This window comes from Apteryx rowi, unplaced genomic scaffold (assembly GCF_003343035.1).
Source record: "Apteryx rowi isolate R43461 unplaced genomic scaffold, aptRow1 scaffold_450, whole genome shotgun sequence".
Taxonomy (NCBI): domain Eukaryota; kingdom Metazoa; phylum Chordata; class Aves; order Apterygiformes; family Apterygidae; genus Apteryx; species Apteryx rowi.
In genome coordinates this window covers 90,486-107,850 of record NW_020450706.1, presented here as the reverse complement: position 1 = coordinate 107,850, position 17,365 = coordinate 90,486, and the positions used below count along the sequence as shown (strand labels likewise).

At 57.2% G+C, this 17,365-nt stretch overlaps 1 protein-coding gene across 5 annotated transcripts in view; it reads left to right on the top strand.

Annotated features, from left to right (window-relative positions):
- Window positions 1-260: 260 nt before the first annotated feature.
- Window positions 261-17,365, top strand: part of KIF1A (kinesin family member 1A) — a 57,583-nt gene continuing 40,478 nt past the window's right edge. For 4 of the 5 annotated variants that reach the window (XM_026077368.1, XM_026077367.1, XM_026077365.1 and 1 more), the window contains exons 1-13: window positions 261-366; window positions 9,987-10,063; window positions 11,456-11,635; window positions 12,045-12,110; window positions 12,814-12,992; window positions 13,692-13,803; window positions 14,086-14,163; window positions 14,504-14,569; window positions 15,025-15,042; window positions 15,507-15,582; window positions 15,705-15,783; window positions 16,252-16,394; window positions 16,903-16,929. In XM_026077368.1, coding sequence (XP_025933153.1) covers window positions 261-366; window positions 9,987-10,063; window positions 11,456-11,635; window positions 12,045-12,110; window positions 12,814-12,992; window positions 13,692-13,803; window positions 14,086-14,163; window positions 14,504-14,569; window positions 15,025-15,042; window positions 15,507-15,582; window positions 15,705-15,783; window positions 16,252-16,394; window positions 16,903-16,929 — 1,207 coding nt within the window. The remainder of the gene's footprint in view (window positions 367-9,986; window positions 10,064-11,455; window positions 11,636-12,044; window positions 12,111-12,813; window positions 12,993-13,691; window positions 13,804-14,085; window positions 14,164-14,503; window positions 14,570-15,024; window positions 15,043-15,506; window positions 15,583-15,704; window positions 15,784-16,251; window positions 16,395-16,902; window positions 16,930-17,365) is intronic. The other variant, XM_026077369.1, reaches the window with a different exon arrangement.

Below are 17,365 nucleotides of genomic sequence, written 5' to 3'. Positions count from 1 at the left end.
CAGTGATGAACTGATGCACCCAGGAGATTTTGTTTTACTGAAAACCCTAGGAAATTGTTGTCTAGGCTTGACGCAGGCTCAGTTTTTCATTCATTTTTCTGGCACAGCCGCAAGACGGTGGTTTGGTTCCTCGCTCACCTCTCTGCGCAGTGGGGGCAGGACTCGGGGACAGCTTTCCTAACCTCATTTTCTCATCCTTTCCAGGACGCTCCTCGTGTGGCTCCGCTCCCCGTTAGCAGGACCCACCTCCGGCCGGCAAGATGGCGGGAGCCTCCGTGAAGGTGGCAGTGAGAGTGCGGCCCTTCAACTCCCGGGAAATGAGCCGGGAATCCAAATGCATTATCCAGATGTCAGGAAGCACCACGAGTGAGTACCGGCCTTTGGGGACCACTGCGGCCCAGCGGAAGGGGAGGGGACTCACTTGTGCTGACTGTAAAGCAGGGCTGGCAGGCCGAGGGGATCTGAACTGCTCTGGGTCCTGGCAGCAAACAGCGCTGTGGAAGAGCAAAGGAGCACGTGTGGCTTGTCTGCTCGTGAAATGGCTGCGTGCTGCAGCTGCGACAGCAAGCAGCGGGCTGCTGGGACCTTCAGCATGGACGTCCATCGTGCACAGTGCTGTCTGGAGGAGAGAATGAGGATGCTGGGGYGGGTATCGGCATTTCCGTGGGCGAATACGGTCTCACTGGTGAAGTGGCAGTATCTGCGGGGCGGCGTTGAGCCGTCGGTTTGTGGCGGTACCGAGCGGGGCAGCCCTAGGCAGCGTCCCATGGCAAATGTGGGCGAGAGGAGTATTTAGAAATGCTTGAAAATGCTAGTGTGCAGCTCTGGCGATGGGCGCTGAGCGTGACCATGCCGAGGCTGCGTGCCCGAGCACGGCTGGAAAGCGTGCCTTTGCCAGCCAGCGGCGAGCAGCTCCGATGGGTGAGGCCGTGGGCACGTGCCACCACAGCGATGCCTGGCTGGGTGCTGCGAACCGTGGGGTAGTATCGCGACGCACTTCACCACTTCTGCAAGACTTAGAGTTGCAGGAGCAACGCGATGAAGGGGCCGGAGAAAGGCAGGAAGGGAAGCGTGGTATTTTCCAGCGCGCAGTGCTGATCCGAGACAGTGCTGCGTGGTGTGCTACCTCGCTCGCTGTTGGAGCTGCCTCGTGAGCCTTGGACGTGGCATGGCTGCTCCAGGGGGACCAGCCGCTCAAGCCCATGTTTCCTTGGGCCCGGCAGCTGCAGWGAGGAGAGCAGGACCAGTGTGGAAGAGCTGGCGACCCAGTGGAGCCAGCTCTGCTGTGCAGCCTGCTTCCTCTGCTTGGCCTTGGCGGCCTGGCGAAGAACCTCCTCCTCCTTCCAGCCACCCTTTTGCTGCACCGCAGCGCCCGAGAGGCCTTGCCGCACCGGAAGGACCAGGCCAACGTAGAYGTGCTCCTGGCTGCAGTGTACGGCATGGCCCGGCCAGCGGGAGCCGGACAGCTCCTAACGCAGGAGCGAGGCTTGCTGAGGGACCAGTGTTTTTCAGGACAGACATGGCTCGGGGTTTCAAGAGCAGGCTCTCCCATGAGGGGCCTGTCCAGCGTTCGCCTCTTTAAATAACGGGTGCTGGAAATACGTGGTGGAAAAGGCAGCCGAATCCCTCCTCTTTGGCTCTGAAAACCTCCAGATGGGGCAGCGTTTAAAATAACTCCCTCTTTCCTGCCTGGCTGGAGCTTCCTACGTCACCGACAGTGGGTGAAACGCTGGCAAGAGCCACCTCCACGGTGTGCGCTGCCGGGCTGCCATGACAACCCTGGAGGCAGGCTGCTGGCTTGGGGGAGAGGAGTCCACCCAAGGGTGCCAGGGCGGCTCTGCAGCGCTGCCGAGCCCCCGCCTGCCAGGGACCAGGTATGGGCTGGGGAGCAGGGGGCAAACGGTTGAAAGGTCTCCAAGGCTGCACAGAGCCTTGGAGCAGGGTCTGCGGGACTGCATCATCCCTGACTGGTCTCTGCCTGGCCTTTTTATACGGAGATGCTCCACCTGCCCAGGATGTCCATCCCAGAACTGCTCTCCCTCTCCTTGAGGAAGCCTTTCTGGGCCAACTCTGCTGCTCAGGAGACAGGACAGGATTCAGACTGGACACCCCTTTTGGCACTGCTGGGAGGGGGGCCTGGTTCCCCCCACTCAGGCCTGGTTAGGCGCATCAGGCTTTCCCCCCACTCCAGCGCGGTCAGGTTTGCTCAGAGCTAGAGAGGTCCCTCAGGTCCTTTTGCCTGGGGCAAGAGGGGACAGCCTCCAGGCGTGGTGGCAGGGCATGTTTGGAGTGGGACAGGCATTCAGACGGGCACGTCCAGCCCTTGCGTGGGCACTGTGAACTGGTTCCTCCTCCCTCCTGCCCAGGCTGAGCTGAGGCTCGGGGTTGGCAGGCCACGGCTCCGGGCAGCGGGGCCGGCAGGGACAGTTTTCTCTGTGGGCAGCTGCAGTTCCCAGCAAGCCCTTTGCTGACAGCAAAGTTTTCTYGCCTGCACAACAGAGCAGTTACTGAAACGTGAATCAACAAATCATCGGCTAATCCCCTCTGCTGAGAATGAAAGGGGTTTGTTTGCAGCTCCATGGGCTACACCAGCTCAGCACYTGTGGCAGGCGCAGCCAGCCAAGGGGTTTGTCCGGCCCGGAAAGGGGAGGAAGAGCTGGGAGCAGAATAGAGGGAGCATGCAAAGTGACTCTGCTCAGGAGGAGAGGAAGGGAAAGGGGTGTTGGGAGCTGGATGAGAAAGAAACCTTGGACATGGGGCTGAGAGACCTCCAGGGTCTCCCTGGAGAAGAAGCCTTGCCTGGACTGTGTGCATGCTGGCAGTGAGGGGATGGTGCTGGGGGGTTTTGCAGTGCTCATGCCTGGGGCCTGCGTGGGGCCAGGACAAGTCCTGTGGGCGCCATGGGCTGCACATCCCACCTATGCCTGCACTGGAACAGCCCCCTCCATGGCTGGCATCACCTGAGGCACAGCTGGGAGTCCCCGTGAGCTCCTCTCCCTGAACGATTTGCTGAAGAGGCATTGGGCTTGGGTTTTCTCCTTGCCCATTAAAGGGCATCAAGCGGATGGTCTTGTCTTTGGTTTCAGTGAATTCAGGTGCGCTGTCTGCAGTATCCTGCGAGCAGAGCTTTGCTCCTCTTCCACTTGCCATCCCACCCAGGTTACCCGGCAAATCCAAACCTCTCTTTGCCAGTAGAGAGAACTTGCAAACATTAAGTCTTTCTCTTGGATGCCTTCTCTCCACCCAAGAGCCTTGCCACCCACAAAGTAGCAGCAAAACTCTGGTGTCCCTTTCTCCTGCCAGATGGGGGAAGGCTGAAGGATGGGCCGGCAGTGCCAGTGACCCTCCCGACAGCTCAGCACTGCCTGCATCAGGCGCTAACACTCCTTGCAGAAAGGGCAAAAAAAAGAAGAAGAAGAAGAAGAAGAAGAAGAAGAAAAAAAGCATGTCTTGGGGCGAAAGTTCCCCCTTTCCAGGATTATTTACAGAGATCGCCACATGCCCTGGAGAGAGTCTTTTTTTGTGCATAATCGATTAAACACCACCGCGTGGTGGGGCAGGGAGGGAAGGAACCGGCCCTTCTCTGCAGTCGTTTTGTCCCCAAATTTCGAGCCCGCGCCGCCGCCCCCTTGGCTCGCCTCGCCGCCGGCCTGCCAACACTGCCGCTTTGTTCGCGGGAACGTTTGTTCCCCCCGCGGGCTGCCGCTGACGCCGGCTTTTCCATTGTTGCTGTGATGTGCCCTCGCTTCAATAGCCCCGATCCGCTTTCTTGGCAGCTTCGCGCTGCGCCCGGCCCGCTTGGGTGAGCGCGGCAGCGGCTGAGCTCTCACCCTTCACCCTCCCCTGCAGGAGCAGGGAGGAAAAGACCCCGGCTTTCTTCCCGCCAGGCTATTAATATTCTCTGGCCAAAGCCGTGTCTCTGAGGGCGAGTGCTGTGCTGAATGGCAGAGCCTTGGGAACCGGCTGGCCTGTGCTTTTACGTCTTCCTCCTGAGAGCTGGCTGCCTCCGGCCGCCGTTGCCCGAGCCGTGCTGAGAAAGCTCCACCAGGCCTCCAGCAAAGCAAGTCGGGATGTGTTTCCAAGCTTCCCCCCAAGGCTTACTCTCCTTCCGGCAACCTGGCAGAGCACCTCCAGTGTTTTATTCCATCCTGAAGCCTTGTGATATTCTTCAGAAAAATGTATCTCACGGTAAAACCCAGGATGTGTTGGTTTTCGTTTTTATTTTGCTCGATAGTTGCCCGTTCTCCACATTCTTGCAGTGTTGATGGCTCTTTATGGTAATGAAAACCGATGTCTCCAGATATTTTCTTCCTCGCTCTTTTGTCCATTTCTCTCTCTTTTCCCCTTTCCTGTTTTTCTTGCCTTTGGCCAGAGCACAAACTTTTCACAACAATTTTGGAAAAGCTCTGGGGCGACTAAAGACAGACAGACTTCACAGCTGCCTCTTGATAGCTTCTCAGCCTGGATGAGAGGTTTCTCCTGTGGCTAAAAGCAAAAAGAGGGGAAGAGAGGAGAAYGAAAAAGCAATAACAGAAAAGGGAGCGAGGAAAGATCTTCCAGGTTTTGGTGCAGGTTTTCTTCCCCAYTTACGAGCCCACCGTCGAGGTTGGCAGTGTGCAAGCCAAAACGGCGGGATCCCTCCATCTTCCCTGCTCTCTCGTGTGCCAGCTTGGCAGCCCTGGGGCCAGCTCCTCCCCAGGCAGGCCAGGCCAGCTGGGTGGCTGCAGCTGGAGCCGCCGGGCGCCCAGCGCTGCTTGGTGCCGTCCCCGGCTCCTCATCCGCCCTGTGCCCGGCGCGGGATTGCACCAGCGCGCAGAATAGCCTTGTTATGCAGGCGCCTTCCTGTCCTCCTTTGGCACATGCCCGTTTTGCCTTATTTGCCTTGTTTTTGTAGGGACAAAGCTCCCGTTAGCTCTGGTGGAGCCCCAGTTTTCCCAGGTTCATCTCTGTGGCTGTGGGTCACACAAGCCAGGCAGGGAGGCTCCGAGGGCTGAAGACTGCACCCAGAGTCCATCCCTGCTGCGCTGCTTGTACCTAACTGGCGTAGGGACCCAAACCGCAGGCTGTGCTGGGGTGTGCAGAAATGCTCCCCTAGTCCTGAGCCCAGGCATCCTGGCATGGGACCGCTCGGACATCTGGTCTGACTTCACGGTTATGTTGCATGTCAGTACTCTGCGGRATGGGCTCTGCCACCCTGAACTGGTGAGCCCTTGCCATCAGACCTGCCTCTCCTGCATCCGTCAGCGATGATGGTTTGCCTTCCCCATCCTCTGACTTCAGGGAGGGTCACCGTCAAGGTGTTTGCGGGCTGTCTAGGTTTCTTTGATGTCTGCTTTGTCAGGGCACTGTCTGAAATCAGCAGGAAAAGTAGTTATGAGGCATTTTCAGCGTGAATAAACAGGATAAGGAGTTACACAGGCAGGTGGCTTTGGAAACTGCTAGAAACAGCAGGCATCCTGGGGGGAGGCAGGAGAACAGATAACGTTCCCTTTTTCCCTTTCTTTTTACCTCCTGGGAGATAACCTACCAAACACACAACAGATAAAACATTTAAATTGCAGCAGCATTAGAAAGGGCAGCTGGGACCACAAGGACGATCTGAATGGCGGCCGTGGGGCCGGCAGCAGAGGACTGACCCGGAAGGCCAGCTGGACGGGTCAGGAGGAAGCAGAGACACGAGRTGCTGTGGTGCTGGGCCAACGTCCCGACCACACGTGGGCAGTGCCTACTCGAGGGGCAGACCCAGGCTGAACCTGGAGGGGTTGTGTGAGGTGCTGGAGATGTGCTGTCCCCCTAAGTCTTTGCATCTCCCGGCCAGAAGCCGTCTGAGCTGCTCTGCCTGACCGCCCGTTGCATAGCCGTCGCAGATGCTTTTGTTTGCAACGGCTGTCCAGCGTGAGGAGAGACCTGCTGAAGCAACCAGGGCTTGAACACACTCTGTCTGCTTCAAATATGCACCAGCACGGCTGGGCAGCCCCCCGGGTCTTAGCGCGGAGCAAAGGCCCAGGCATGCGCGATGACTTTTTAGCGTGGATCTCACCGGGGATTTACGTGTTCATTGTTTGCGAGGCCGGCTCGGCTCATGGGTGGCTGGAAGATGGGTAGTTGCTATGGAGATGTTATTTCTGACCCCTTCCTCCTGGGAGAGCAGCTCTGCCTTCGGTAATTAGCTCCGATCTTCCTGGGATGCAAGAGGTATCCGGAGCATGAGTCAGGCTGCCTCCAGCAGGCAGAAGGGTGCCCTTGGCAGGACACGGGGGAGCCGACGCCTGGCCCCTGCCCCTCTTCGCTACCACGAGCGTGGCCCCTGCGGGGAGGTGGATGTGAACAGCACGGCGCTGCCTTTCCTCAGCTCCGGGATGGGAGCTAAGGCTCCTCGTACGCCCGGCGACTGCTCCCTGCCACCCTGCATGCGCGGCCCTGGGCAGGAGCACGCGCAACCTCCCCTCTGCTTCCCGCCGAGCTCTTGCTGGGGCTGAGCTCCCGGGGAGGGCAGGGCGTTTCTGGAGAGGGTTTGTTTGAGCTCATCTGTCCATAGCCCTCTCTCTGTCCCACCTATMTTTCTGATTCCTTAGTGTTGCGGAGGGTGGCTGGTGCGGTTGTAGTGGGACGGCTGCCAAGGCCAGGCACAGGGAGGTTCAGACCCTCCCGCTCAAGCAGGGCTCCGGAAAGCAGTGTGAGAGTCAGCGGGTTGGGGGAGACGGTCCAAGAGACGGTCCGCGCCTGCGGTTTTGCGGTTAGGGCCTGTGCAGCGCTCCTGGGGCCCAACCCTCCTCCCCATCGGTTTGGCCTTTTCTCACTAAATGGTTGCTGGCTACGTCAGTACAACCAGATGTCACCCTGAGGGCTACTCCTTGCCTTTCTGTGTCTCCTGGCAAGCCCRGGAGTTGGAAAGCACCTGGGGAATGCAGCAAAGCCTGCCGAAAAGGCCCTGCATCCCCTGAAATCACCGACAGAGTGAAGGAGGCTTCAGCGTGCCTGGCGGGCTGCTGGGGCTCTCTGACTCAGCGAGCAGAGAGTGACGGACACTGGAGATGGCCTAATTTGATCTGTTGGAGCCAGCGCTCTTCCTCATTGAGCTGCTGGCAGCGACCATCAGTGCACACACACACGCATGAGATGGATTTCCAGGAGTGTGAGCTGGGGATGTGCCCTGCCCCATCTCGATGGCTTCGTTTCTCCGTCAGGAGAGTGGTGAAGTCATCTTTCAAAGCAGCTGGACAATGAAGCTGGTTTGTGAGAGAGCGAAGGGAGGACGTGCTGCTGCCCGGCACTGGGGCTCACTGCAAGACAGAGCCCCYGGCTGACGTCCTTGTCCCGTTGCACTGGCGCTTGCACAGACACGTGGGGCCGATGCTGCAGCCTACGCAGAGGCAAGTTGTGCAGCAGGGCAGATGCACTGAAAGCCGGCGTGATGAAGGCCTGGCACGATACATCAGATCTGTGCTGGTCTGAGGGCTCGCAGGGCATGGGGGGAGACATCTCCCAGCAGGGCAGAACCAGGAGGCAAGGGCTGAGCACTGAGGAGAGGAGGAATAAAAAGTAGTTGGGAAAAAGTATTCCTTAGAGGAGTGGGGGATCCAGCATGGGTRCTTGATGTGAGAGGCTCCTGCTTCTCTGCAGAGCTGCTTTTGTTCTGCTGCTGCACGAGGGGGAAGGCTTTGGTGGCCACAGCTCCTGGAGAAACATGTTTAGGGATCTTTAGCATGGAGATACTGTGTGCTTCCTAATCCTTCCCCGGCCTTTTGTCCTTATGGGGTTGGGAAGATGAGAGCAGCCAGGATGCTCATCTGGAGGCACGTGGCAACTCACCCCTCATGTCCAAACCCTTGGCTCTCCCTCTGCCCATCTCCTTACCTCCTCRCTCTTTGTCACCTTTGCTTTCAAGGACATGCTTGCCAATTTGATATTCCCAAGCCTGTTCCCTAGCAACCCCGGTGCTTGTGGGGAATCTTCATCATTAATTTAGGACCCAGGTTGTACAAACTGCATGCGAAAGAGTCTTTACAGCCTCCTGTTTTGGTTTGTGGGTTTTTTCCACCCCCGTCTTGCAGAGCAGGAGTGTATTGTCACAGGGTTGAAAAGTCCCCACCTTGAATCCTCAATGTGTGAGCGCTGGACGAGAGCCAGCCCCGTGGCACGGCTGGCTTGTGCCCGCGAGGGAGAGGGGCCCATAAACCTCATTTGTGCGAGGCCTTCCCCCTACCYTCTCTCTCCAGACCTTCCAACGCCTGGTGCGCAGATGGGGGCAGCTTCCCGCGTGTGGCAGCAGCCCTGGCGGGGAGCAGCCCTGGCCGACACTGTCGTTTCAGCCTCTATGCTGTAATGCCRTCCGGCTCTTCCCTGGAGGACCGGCTGCCCCTCTCATGCGCAGTCCTGCGTCCCTCAGCCCTCTGTTTCGCTGTTCTCCTTTGGCACTGGGAGTTGATTCGTAGCCCCCGTGCCAAGTCTCTTGGCACGTGAGCTTTCCCCCATCCCTGCTCTAGGTTGGCCACTCGTCCTGGAAGGTCGTGTGAATGTCGCCTAAAATGGGCGATTGATTGCTGGGTCTTGTGATTATCCTGCAGTTTTGGGTTTCTTCTGACGCATCTCTCTGAGTGCCTGTTATTTTAGAAAAAACATCATAAACACTCTTTGGGAGAAAAAAAAGGAAGAGAGCGAGTGAGGAAGAGAAGTGATGCAGTCTCCCATTTCCATGGCAACATCCTTTTCACCAGGGGATGGGAAAAAGCAGACTCTTGTTTTCATTGGCAGTTTAACACAACGCATTAATCACCCTGCTGGTGCTGGGAAAAAAGCAGGTACCGAAAATAAAGCGCAGAGCCAGATGCAAGCAGGGAAGCGGGAGGCATGAGCTGGAGGGAGCCTGAGGAGGTCCAAGGAGGCTGCAGGTCTGCTCGCCATCCAGCAGCTCTTACACACGTTTGGGAGCTCCCTAGAAGATCTTTCGGACTGAGTTGAAAGGATGTGCCCGGTTTAGCAGTGGGCCTGGCCTGGCCCTGGCAGAGTCTGGGAAGCAGCAAGCACCGTAAGGCTTCGTGCTGAGAGCCCGTGCTGGGGTTATTCATGCCGTACTTTGCCGTCTCAGCCAGCGGCTTGGTTCCTAACTGCCAAAGGCCTCCTTGGCCCCTCCTGTGCCCACTTCCCAGCACAGCCGTGCCCAGCCTGCTGGAGCCGTGGGCTTTGGCACGTCCCAGCCCGTCTCTTCCTCCATTCAGAAGGGGCAGCTTTGCCCTTTGGGGATGAAGAAGGGGATATCGTATGTGTCCCTGTCCTCATCCCTCCCAGCAGCAAATTGGGGTGGCCACAGGCACAGCAGCCACTGCAGCGAGGATGGTGTGGGCAACCCAAAGCAACCAGAGATCACCAGGGCCACCTGACGGTCGGCTGCAGGGCCGGGACAGCACAGGGAAARTCCCCTCCCTTGGGATTTGGTTGTGGCTGGCTGCTGTCCTTCAGCCCGCAGGCCCCTGCAAGCAATGATGCTGCCTGTTTCCAAGCTGGGAGCGGCACAGCTAGGACAGGAGAGGCTGGAGTCCTCCCTAGAGGCTGTGGCCAGCCAGCCTCGGTGGCTGGGTACCAACTAGTGTCCAATGGCAGCACAATTCTTGCCTGGCATCAGCCATATCTCCAAGGAAATATCACATAGCTGCTGGGAACAGCAGTCCTGCTTTTCAGCCGTGGTCCTTCTCTACGGGCGGCAAACCTTGTGCAAGCGGTTCTGCCTAGGGGAGAAAGCACGTGCAGGGAAGGGACTGGGGTCTTTGCTGAGATGTCTGGCCGGGGAGGTCGTGGTGGGTTGTCTTTTGTGAGGGGGCAGCTGGCTGAGCATAGTGTGCAAGCTGCAACGGCTGTAGAAGATGCGCCCGGGTTAAGGCAGCACGTGCCTGCTCTGCCGTTTGTTGCTGTCTCGGTGAGGTTTTGGTTGCTAAGGAAGGGCTGAGGCCTTACTGTTTTCATCACGTTCCTATCTGTTTGCCCCCCAGCTATCCTGAATCCAAAGCAGCCCAAAGAGACGCCAAAAAGCTTCAGCTTTGACTATTCCTACTGGTCCCATACCACGGTAAGTGGAACGACGCCTGAGCCCTCCCTGGAGCTCTCAGCTGGGGGTTAGGTGAGGTGGGAGGGCCCCAAAGCCAGGGGAGATAACGGCCCAGGTGTGACAGAGCTGTGTCCGAGGGGACTGCCTTCACAAGTGAACTGACTTGGTCCCAGCTGGACCACGGGATCTTGCCTCTGTGCAGGATCGCTGGGTGCCGAAGAGGGAGATTCGCACAGCAGAGCTGTGGGAAATCCCTGCGGCTTTCCCAGGTGGTCGTTGCCGTCACCAGCAGGAGCGCTGGGCGAGCAATGCCCCACATCAGCTACGTAACGGTGCTCCCATTGCATCTGCACCCTTCTGGCCCTTGCTCTGTACAGAGATTTTAGCAAAGGGGTCTCCAGGCAGCGATATTCCCCAGAAGAGCCTGAATTTGGGCCGCTTGTGGCAGCCCGAGGGTGAGCTCACGGGGGGCGGGAAGCAAGGTGCGTGCGGAGCAGCGGCCCACGGGAGTCACCGCAGCCAGCGCTCAGCCACCTGCGACCCGCTCATGGGCGAGAGCGGTTTTAAACTCCTGTGACTTTGCTGAGCTTCCCACTCAGTGCTGGGAGCCCTGGCAGGGCCCGTAGGYGAGCAGGGAGGGCGTTGGAATGAAAAAGCCTGTGTCAAGTCCCGTCAGCTGGCGACAGATCTGTAGCAGTTTTTCTGAGCACCAACACACAGACAATAACAGTCTGCAAGGGCCACCGAGGTACCTGCTGATGGGCCCTGACCAGGTACATCTGCCGTGAGCAAGCTGGCAGCCTTTCTCCATGTGAGGGAGGCCAGGCTGTGGAGCAGGAATGTCTTCAGTGGCTGCCAAAGTCAGTCCTGCATTTGAACTTGTGCTTGTGTCCCCTCTGATGTGATCCGTGCCCAGGTACCCACCAACAAAGTCCCAGCAAGGGACTGAATTCGCAGGTCAGCAGCTTGCCTCCATAGATCTCCCAGCTCTCAGCTCAGGGACCTCACAGGTTTATTGGGGAAGAGCCTGCTTCTGCTGTTCTCCCAGTGTCTCGGAGCACCTCTGGCCTGTGGCCTTCATCTCCCTATCCCAGAGACTTGTAGCAGGAACCAGAGCTGGGCGATGGGATGCAGCCGGGTAGCACCCAAATCTAAGGTCTCCTTCCCAGGCCTGCAGCAGCATCAGGACACCCTGTGTGTGTGTCTTCTTGAGATACAGGTGACTCACAAGTGGCTTCATATGGCAATGATTTGGGCTGTGACTCTCTTCCAATCTATGTAATTTCAGTGAGGTGACAGGAATCCCCCAGTGAGCGTGGGAGAGGAATCGGGTCCCTATTGTTTTTCCTCTCTGATCTTATGTTTAACTTCTCTTTTCTTCTCTCACTCCTGACCTCCCTCTCCTCTCCGCAGCCCGCAGACATCAATTATGCATCTCAGAAGCAGGTGTACCGGGACATTGGCGAGGAGATGTTGCAACATGCCTTTGAAGGCTATAACGTCTGCATCTTTGCCTATGGGCAGACAGGTGCTGGAAAATCCTACACCATGATGGGGAAGCAAGAGAAGGACCAGCAAGGCATTATCCCACAGGTACCCCTTGGCTGGGCTGGTGAAAAACTGCTAGTTCGCCTAAGCTGTGTGCGGCGCCCAAGGAGAAAGCACAGTGGGGAGGGAATGGAAAGCAGGAACTGAGCTGAGGGAAACGAGCTGCGGAGGTGTCCCTGGAAGAGAAAACRGTTTGTACTCAGGGCCTCCATGGCTCTGCTTGCTGAGAGCTGCTGTATGCRCAGATCAGTGCCTCATAGAAGAGGCTTTGTGTTTCAGTGCAGGGGCCCCTCGACATTAGCAGCTCCTGCAAGAGCTGTCTCTCCCGCTCTGCTATTCTGGTTTTTGGGGCAAGGAAGTAGGCAACATCAGAAATCCTTGTGTTCTGGACACCCCCAGACAGGAGCAGCCCTCTGACCAGGAACTGAGCAGCCTGGCCTCTTTCTCTCTGCAGCTCTGCGAGGACCTCTTCTCCCGAATCAATGACACGACGAATGACAACATGTCCTATTCCGTGGAGGTATGCACCACATCCCCTGTGTAGGCTAGCACAAACCTCCCAGGAGCATGGCTGCTAGAGACCTGACATGACCTTCTGGCAGCTCCCATCCAGCTCCACAAGAGAGATGTGCGCCAAGGGAGTCCGGAGTTACTCTCCTGTGTCTAAGAGAAGAGCAAACCCTGTTAATTCTCAGTGAAACCCCACTTGGTTTCCTGCCCTGTCCCAGCAAGCTTTTGTGTGAGCTTGCCCACAGCACATCCCATCACTGTATCGTGTGCACAGGAGAACTCTTTTCCTCCTTTCTCTTTCTTCCTTCCCCTCCCTCTCCTGTGCATATGCAAGGACAAAATGGACCCCGTTTATTTGTCTACATCACTGCCACCAGCTGAGTGAATGACCTGCTTTGATAGWGCCCTCTGTCAGCTCCATGTAACTCAGGGATGGGTCGCTGTGGACACCTGCTGAGCTGATGGGAGCCGTTTTGGTGTGCAGACAGGCCCCCTCGCTGGTGTCTGGCTGTCTCTGGGTATCCCCTTCCCTGGGCTTGGGGCGCTGGGCAGTGTGTGCAGGGAGGTGAGCTCCTCTGAGGCCTCATTCTGCTGCCTGTGCTCATGTGTTGTGCTGGAAGCAAACTGAGCACTGACAATGAGGTTGGCTAAGGCTGACCACATCCCAGGTAGTGCTCGAGTCCCACCTGCTGCAAGCTGTGTCTGTCTCCTAGGTGAGCTACATGGAGATATACTGTGAGCGTGTGAGGGACCTCCTGAACCCCAAGAACAAAGGGAACCTGCGGGTGAGGGAGCACCCCCTTATGGGCCCATACGTTGAGGACCTCTCCAAGCTGGCTGTCACCTCCTACAATGACATCCAGGACCTCATGGACTCTGGGAACAAGGCCCGGTGAGTGGGGAAGCAGTATAGCTTCAGGAGAACCAGATTTCAAACAGACATCTCCAGAGAGCCCTGCTTAACCTCCTTTCTCAGGTTACCTGTCCTGGCTCTCTGAGAAATACATTCTTTCTGTCTCTCCCCTACCTCACATCAGGCAGCAAAATGTTCCTGTTTCCAGGTGCTGGCCTTCAAGATGGAAAGGTCTAGAAGGACTTAGTTCCCCCATGCCCAGGCCACACCATTGCCTCTTGCATTACCTCCCAGTCTGGCTGCTCTAGAGATGGCGGTTCACTTGTGTCTAACATGTACAAGAGATGGGGACCCTGGCATATTTTCATGTTGTCTCCTTAGTGCTATCAAAGCACCCTGGAACCAGATGGTGAGGGTCTGGATATTTGCACGTGGGCCAAAGCCTGCTGAAGGCAGTGGAAAGGTTTCCCTGGTGTTGGGGAGCTTGATACACGGTCTCCGTAAGAAGTTGGGGCCAAGAGAAGGTCAGTTCCCCTCTGCCCCACATGAGAGGCAGGATGTGAGCTACCTTGACTGATCACTCCTGGATACCAGAGTCCTCTCATGTCTGCAGTGGCCATTAGATTTGCCTTCTGTGAAGTAGCCTGTCCTGAAATTAGTCCAGACCCCAGTATCAGCTGCTCTGGCCTCCTGGCACACTGCAGAGCGTCATGCCTTCTTGCCATCATCTCCCCACAGCACAGTGGCTGCCACCAACATGAATGAAACCAGCAGCCGCTCCCATGCCGTGTTCAACATAATCTTCACTCAGAAGCGGCATGACGCCGAAACGGACATCACCACTGAGAAGGTGAGAGCAGAGCCATCCCTGCTTGCCAGAACGTTAGCCCCGGTTCTGGCCAAATTGTGGCAGCAGTAACCTTGCAAAGTCCACCTTTGCTTTCTGAGTAGCTTCATGCTGCGTGATGTGTTTGTTCTCTCCTTTGAGTCCGTGACACTACGGACAGCGAAATGCCTGCCGCACTGTGCACTGGAGGTGCACTTTGTTGGGGATGGGTTGGCCAAGTGCTCAGGGAGCCGGCCAGGTGCTTGCTTTGCCCGCCATGGCTAACAGCCTTGTCTCTGGTTACAGGTCAGCAAAATCAGCCTGGTGGATCTGGCAGGGAGTGAGCGAGCTGACTCCACTGGCGCAAAGGGCACAAGACTAAAGGTGAGAGAGCAGCTCAGAGCTAGAGCAAGGCCCCTTTCTGGGAGTGGGGACAGTGCGTCCTGTCCCCTTGCTCCCAGATGCATCATGTCCTTTCCTTACCTAATTCCCTGCATACCACAGTGCTGACTGTAAAAATCTTCACTGGGGTGTTGTGTGGGAGCTGGCTGGTGCCAGTTCCACCAGGGTCCATAAGCCCCAGTTAGGAGGTGCTGGATACCCAGTAAGGCCTGTCACCATTCCTCCACCCTGTACCAGGGCTTCCCCATCCTCCTGGCCTGTTGGGCTTTTGTGCTGCTCTGAAAAAGAGCCTGAGGATCTGGGCATTTCTTCTTTCCATCAGGAAGGAGCAAACATCAACAAGTCCTTGACCACGCTGGGGAAAGTCATCTCTGCTCTGGCTGAAATGGTACGTTCTCTGAGCAAGGGTGGCCGGCGCAGGGGGAGAATTGCCTTGCATGGGTCTGCTCAGGTAGTGAGCGCAGCCTCTTGGCTCTGCTCTCAGCGAGGCCTCCACACACAGACACTGCTCGATAAAGCGCAGGCGGAGAAGTATGTGTTGTTATCCCCTTCTTCCTGCTTGCATGTGTGGCTGTTTACCTTGTGTTTGCATGGGTGCCCGCTACTGAGCACCTGGYTCTGAAGGTTGGGCAGATATGTCCCATCCTGTCCCACGCTGTCAGTGTCACTGGGGCTGGAGTGAGCCCCTCGGATCAGACTGCTCTCCCTAGGGTCCTCCACTCTGCTTTAGGAAAGGGGAGCTGTGCTGAGTGAAGGGGAGGGGAGCAGCTCGCTGTTACCTACCTCCCCCTGGTGCCCTGCGCTTTCAACACAGCGTAAACAGTCTCTCTGCTTTCTTTGCAGGATTCGGGGCCAAATAAGGTACGTGCTGAGACAGGGCTCAGTGGGTCTGGCTTTTAGCAGAGATGGGGGGGGGGGGGAGAGCAGGGAGGTTTGCAAAGAGCCCTTTACAGATGAAACTCCAGCTGGATCCAAGTCACACTTTCTTCTGAGGGCTGAACAGATCCAGTTCATGTCCTCCCTACTTTGTAGCTCTCCTGACCCACTCTGCATGCCTGTCCGCCCTACCCCATTACCCCAGCATCAAACACCTCCCAGCCCAGGCAGTGCATTACAGAGCCAAAATGAGTTTCCCAAGGTCACTGTGGCAGRGCAGGGCAGTCCTCCTTTGAGGGTATTCTCTCCTGATGAACAGAGCCATTTGCAGGCAGCCTGGCGTGGCTGGAGGCAACCCTGCCTCTGGGCTTGGCTCGCACTGGTTGTGATCTTCCCTTTGAAGAGAGCAGGAAGCCTTACAACCCCTCCCTCCACTTTCTCCTCTCCAGAACAAAAAGAAGAAGAAGACAGATTTCATCCCATACCGGGACTCTGTGCTGACCTGGCTGCTCCGGGAGAACCTGGGTGAGGAACAGATGGGTGGTGTGGGGCTGTGGGGCTTGGCAGASAGCCGGGCTGGGAAAGGGAGGGTGACGACTGACTCAAGGACCAGCGTTTCCCTGAAGCAATTGTATCTCTCTGGGCAGGGGGCAACTCCAGGACTGCGATGGTTGCTGCTCTCAGTCCTGCTGATATCAACTATGACGAGACCCTCAGCACTTTGAGGTAGGCTCTGGGATGAAGATCTGCTCTCATGCCCTGAATGAGTGACAGCAGGGGATGTATTTGAAACCCAGGTGCTCCCATTCACTCTCCTCACTGCTTTATTCCCCAGCATTCCTTCCCCTCAGTGGGGAGGGAGTGAGGAGGTCACACAGCCTTGTGCAGTGCAATTGGCACCTCATATAAGAGGGCCAAAGAACTGTCCTGGTGGTTTGTTAGTGGTGCTTGCCCAAACAGTAGCCACGGTTTTGCACCCTGCTGGTCCTGGCGACACGTAGGAGTCTCCTGACTGGTCAGCTGCACCTCTGAAGGATCCCCTCACTGAAGTGGGCTCTGAATTACTCCTGCACGCCCAGCAGTCAAGGGTTTGCATGCCCCACTGGCCAGGCCTGCTGCCTCGCTCCTGGACGCAGCCGCGTGTGGCTCACGGGGAGCCTCCCCTCAGTTACCCCTGGTTTGCCCTGTCTCTAGATACGCCGACCGTGCCAAGCAGATCCGATGCAACGCCGTCATCAACGAGGACCCGAACAACAAGCTCATCCGGGAGCTGAAGGATGAGGTGGCACGCCTGCGTGACCTGCTGTATGCCCAGGGTCTCGGGGACATCATTGACAGTACGTACCACTCCATGCTCTCTGGGAGCAGCTCTTGGCAAAGGTGGGCTGCTCTCTCCCTGCCCACCAGCCCCAAGGGGCCATGCCTGGAGCTGTCCCACATCCCGCTCTGCGGTTCAGCCATCTCACTGCCCACCCTGCCATGAAGTAATATCACATCACGGAGGTGTAGCCATTTCTCTTCACTGTCACTACACCAGCTGGGACCCCCCCAGCTAATCCCGCACACGTGTTTGCGACTCCTCTGCCGCTCCCATAAGCCAGAGGACCTGCTTTACACCCAGCAGGCCTCCTCCCCTCTACCTCCACCCCCACCCTCATGTCCCACCTTCAGCTTCCCCGTGAATGTGCCCTGCAAAGGTGCCAGGAATTCATCCCTGGGGCTGAGTTCACCCATGGCCTCTCCTCCGTGTGCTTTTCAGATTGTCTTAAATCCTACAGAGATGAACCTACTCTTGTTCTGTTTTCTTTGTCTTTCTTCCTGCTCCCTGCCCCCTCTCTCTCTTAGCCAACCCTGCTGCAGGAGGATCCAAATGTGTGTATTCCCCATCACTGGTATTCTGTGTTGCTTCATTGCTTTTGAGAGGCATAGGCATAGCCAAGGAACATAAGTGCAGCATGGGAAAGGGCTCCAATAGCCAGCGCTGGCTATTGGAAATGTGCTTGCCCTCAGGGAGATGTGAGGCTGGCCTTCCTCAGAGAGCAGGGAAAGGGGCATCAGCAGAGCCTCCGTTAGTGCCTTGCTCACAGCACCTGGGCTCAGACAGGTATTTAGAGGGACAGGCCAGCACAGGAATGTTTCTGTGTTGGGCCAGTGTCCCCCCACTGCCCAGCGGCACCCTTTCTCGAGGGCAAGGCCCTGCATTGTTGCCTTAAATCTGCAAGTCAGGGTGCAGGGGTGTGAGAGGGCCATCCAGCATCTCTCAGGGTCTGAGTTGCATGTGGGGGGCACACATGCCTCACCCTTTCCT